Genomic DNA, 3,163 nt, shown 5'->3' with positions numbered 1-3,163 from the left:
AGGAAGATTTGATTACCTGAGAAGATAAGTGTTGCTGGCTTGAATCCTCGCCGATGAGAAAGAGTAGATGTTATTTCAAAGAATGATTCGAGTGTTTTGAGCTTTGAAGGAGCTGGAAAATGACTTCCCTTTTTCACACGATAAGTTGTTTTACAGAAAAAAATGAGTGATTTTACCTTGACCGGAAAACATTTTCCTTTGACCAAAGAATTTTCCTTGAACTAAACACAAGAAAATTAGGAAAACATTTTCCGGTAAATTGTTTTTCTCTAAACAAACAGACCCTTAGGGTCTGTTTTATTGTGTATTACTAAACTAGTTGACGAGTCGTATTTTATAATTTAAATTTTATGTGAAATTTTTTAAATGGAGTAAGTTATTCGAATTTCTGTTTAAATTTAATTATAAATATCTATAATATTATGGTACTATCTGATTCTAATTTAAATGATTTTTTATAACCATATGAAATACATAGATATTTATTTCATTTTTTCATATATGATATACATATGTAATACAAAATTAAGAGACTCGATTCAAATTTAAAATTTAATTTATTAATTACAAAAAAGTTTTGAGTTATTTAAATTTTATTTTATATCTCAATTTAAATTTAAAAAAAATTCGAATCGAGTTAAAAAGATCAATTTTTGGAATCAAATTAAATTTTCCTCATCCCTGTTTTAGTAAAACTTCAAGTCTAAGAAGAAAGGATGTTGATAAAACTAAGTTGACTGTGGGCAGGAAAGAAAGACAAACGTTTGGCTCAGAAATATGGTCCAGTCATCAAGTTATGGGGTCTACCTAGAAATGTAGAGCTATGAATAGAACATGATTTTCGTTTTCCCATTGCAGGGGGTCTACCAAGGAATTATCATTGGCGTTGGAATTCCGGGACTCTTGAGTCTAATCGGGCTGATTTCGTTCATCGGTGGTCGAATGAGAACCGGCGGACGAAGAGGTAACCTCCCTAGTATTGAATTCTCGGCATCGATCTCCCCGTCACCGGATATTTTAATAACAGGACTCGACGGGCTAACGATTGATTCCTACCCCAAGACTAAACTTGGTGAGAGCGGACGTCTTCCCAAGCCGATCGACAATATTTGTCCCATTTGCTTATCTGAATATCAGCCTAAGGAGACACTAAGGACTATACCAGACTGTAACCACTACTTCCATGCTCATTGCATAGACAAGTGGCTGAAGATGAATGCTTCGTGCCCTTTGTGTCGCAATTCGCCCTGTGGATCGTCTGAAGTTACCCTATCTATATCCTCATCTTCATCTTCATCTTCATCTACTCTCTTACCACCATGGGCAATTCCAAATTCATGTCACTATATCAGCAGTTGTGAATATATATACCCTCCAAAGGACTTGAGTTTTAGATTCTCTCTTTGTTTTTGATAGATTTTGGTTAATAGTGTTCTTTTTCTTAAATGATTTTTGGTTATTAGTTAGAAAACGAATACATTACCATTCCAATTTTTTGCTATCTAGTTGATGATTTGTTTTTATTTATGCTTGAGTCTCTTCTTTAGCTATATACGTATAGGAGTAAAATATCATATATACTTATATGGAAAAATTCTAGGATGCATGCCATTCATTGAATTCACCCCTAATTTTATAGGATAAAATTTACAAAAGGTCATTAAACTATGTCAAAATTATCCTTTTGAACATTTAACTTTTAAAAGTTACACAATGAATATTAAATTTTAATTTTGTTACAAAATGGACACAAAACCATTAAAAAATATCTTGTTTGACCCTTCAATTATAACAAAAATTTAATTTTACTCTTAATTTTAATTGAAATAATTCTTAGTAGGTTCATTGAATTGAAAATAAAATAGATATAGATGATTTAAATTTGTACCATATAAATTAAAAATTATTTAATATGATAGTATAAAATTTTGGATGTATGATTTTTTTAAATTACATTTAAATTTGTTAAATAAAAAGATAAATGCTTAAATCACATCATTAATAAAAAAATAATTTTATTATTTGATGACGTCAAAAATTATAAAATTTTTATTTTAAAAATACAACAAAATTAATAAATAATTAGTTACAAAATAATTTTTTACTTAATAAAAAATTAATTTCATCGTTCGATAACTGAATTCTTCAAAAATATTTTTTAAATTTTAAAAAATTATTTATTTTCATATATTTTAGAAAATGTTCTAATTTTTTAGAATTGCTACTTAAAAATGTTGAAAATATTAAAATGAAATTTTAGTTATCAGAGGCTAAATAAGATATTTTTCATTAATTTAGTATGTTATTCACCCCTTAATAACATCCTTAATAACATTTAATGATTGCTATTTATTTTTTAAACAAAATTGAAAGTTTAATGTCTATTTTGTAACTTTTAAAAATTTAATGATAAATAAAATCAATTTAAAAAGTTTTGTGACTATTTATGAATTTTACCTTATTTTAAATTAGTAGTGCATTTCAATGCAGGTTATTAATGGTGCATTTCAATGAACGTCACTCACTGTAGACTCATCCTACTTATATGCGATACATATAAACATGGATTTAGGAGGTTTAATAGCTATAGATTGGTTTTTAACCTCTATAAGCAGATAGGGATGGCAAGTGGGTACAATTTCGTGGATTCCGCACCGTATCCGCTCCAATTGGGGCGGGGATGGGTATAATTTTAGTGGGTAGTGGGCGGGTGTGGATTTAGAAAGTGGTACCCGTCGCGGGTAGTGGGCGGGTAATGGATTTGAGACCTTACCCGCCCCGCATCCGCACCGCATCCACCCGCCCCGCATCCGCCCTCCCCACATCCGCCCGCCCAACTAAATATCCATTAAATTTTGGATCATTCTGAATTTAGGTGTAATTTTAAGAGACTAATTTATAAATCCTAATATTGTATAAGATATAACTTGTAATTTAACCAAGTATTAGGGATAAGTTTATGCATAAATTTTTTTCTTTCAAACCTCTTGTCTTCACTCTCCAGCTTATTCATGTATGTTTCTTCCCTTTTTACTTGAAATTTAATTTTTGTAAGAGTCATTTCCGTAGTCATTTCGTTTTAAGCTCCTCTGCATTTAGTTTTAAGAGTTTAATTTTTATTTGCTCGTACTGATTTTTAATTATTTTTTAGATTCATCTTAAT

At 29.8% G+C, this 3,163-nt stretch overlaps 1 protein-coding gene across 1 annotated transcript; it reads left to right on the top strand.

Moving 5' to 3' along the window:
• Window positions 1-834: 834 nt before the first annotated feature.
• LOC120140885 (putative RING-H2 finger protein ATL69) lies at window positions 835-1,413 on the top strand. Its single transcript, XM_039155889.1, has one exon. The coding sequence runs from the start codon at window positions 835-837 to the stop codon at window positions 1,411-1,413; it is 579 nt and encodes a 192-aa protein (XP_039011820.1).
• Window positions 1,414-3,163: the final 1,750 nt, after the last annotated feature.

Source organism: Hibiscus syriacus, unplaced genomic scaffold (assembly GCF_006381635.1).
Source record: "Hibiscus syriacus cultivar Baekdansim isolate YM2019G1 unplaced genomic scaffold, ASM638163v2 tig00002237_pilon, whole genome shotgun sequence".
NCBI classification, from domain to species: domain Eukaryota; kingdom Viridiplantae; phylum Streptophyta; class Magnoliopsida; order Malvales; family Malvaceae; genus Hibiscus; species Hibiscus syriacus.
The sequence above is the reverse complement of the archived record's forward strand: the minus strand, read 5'-3'. Positions and strand labels throughout refer to the sequence as shown.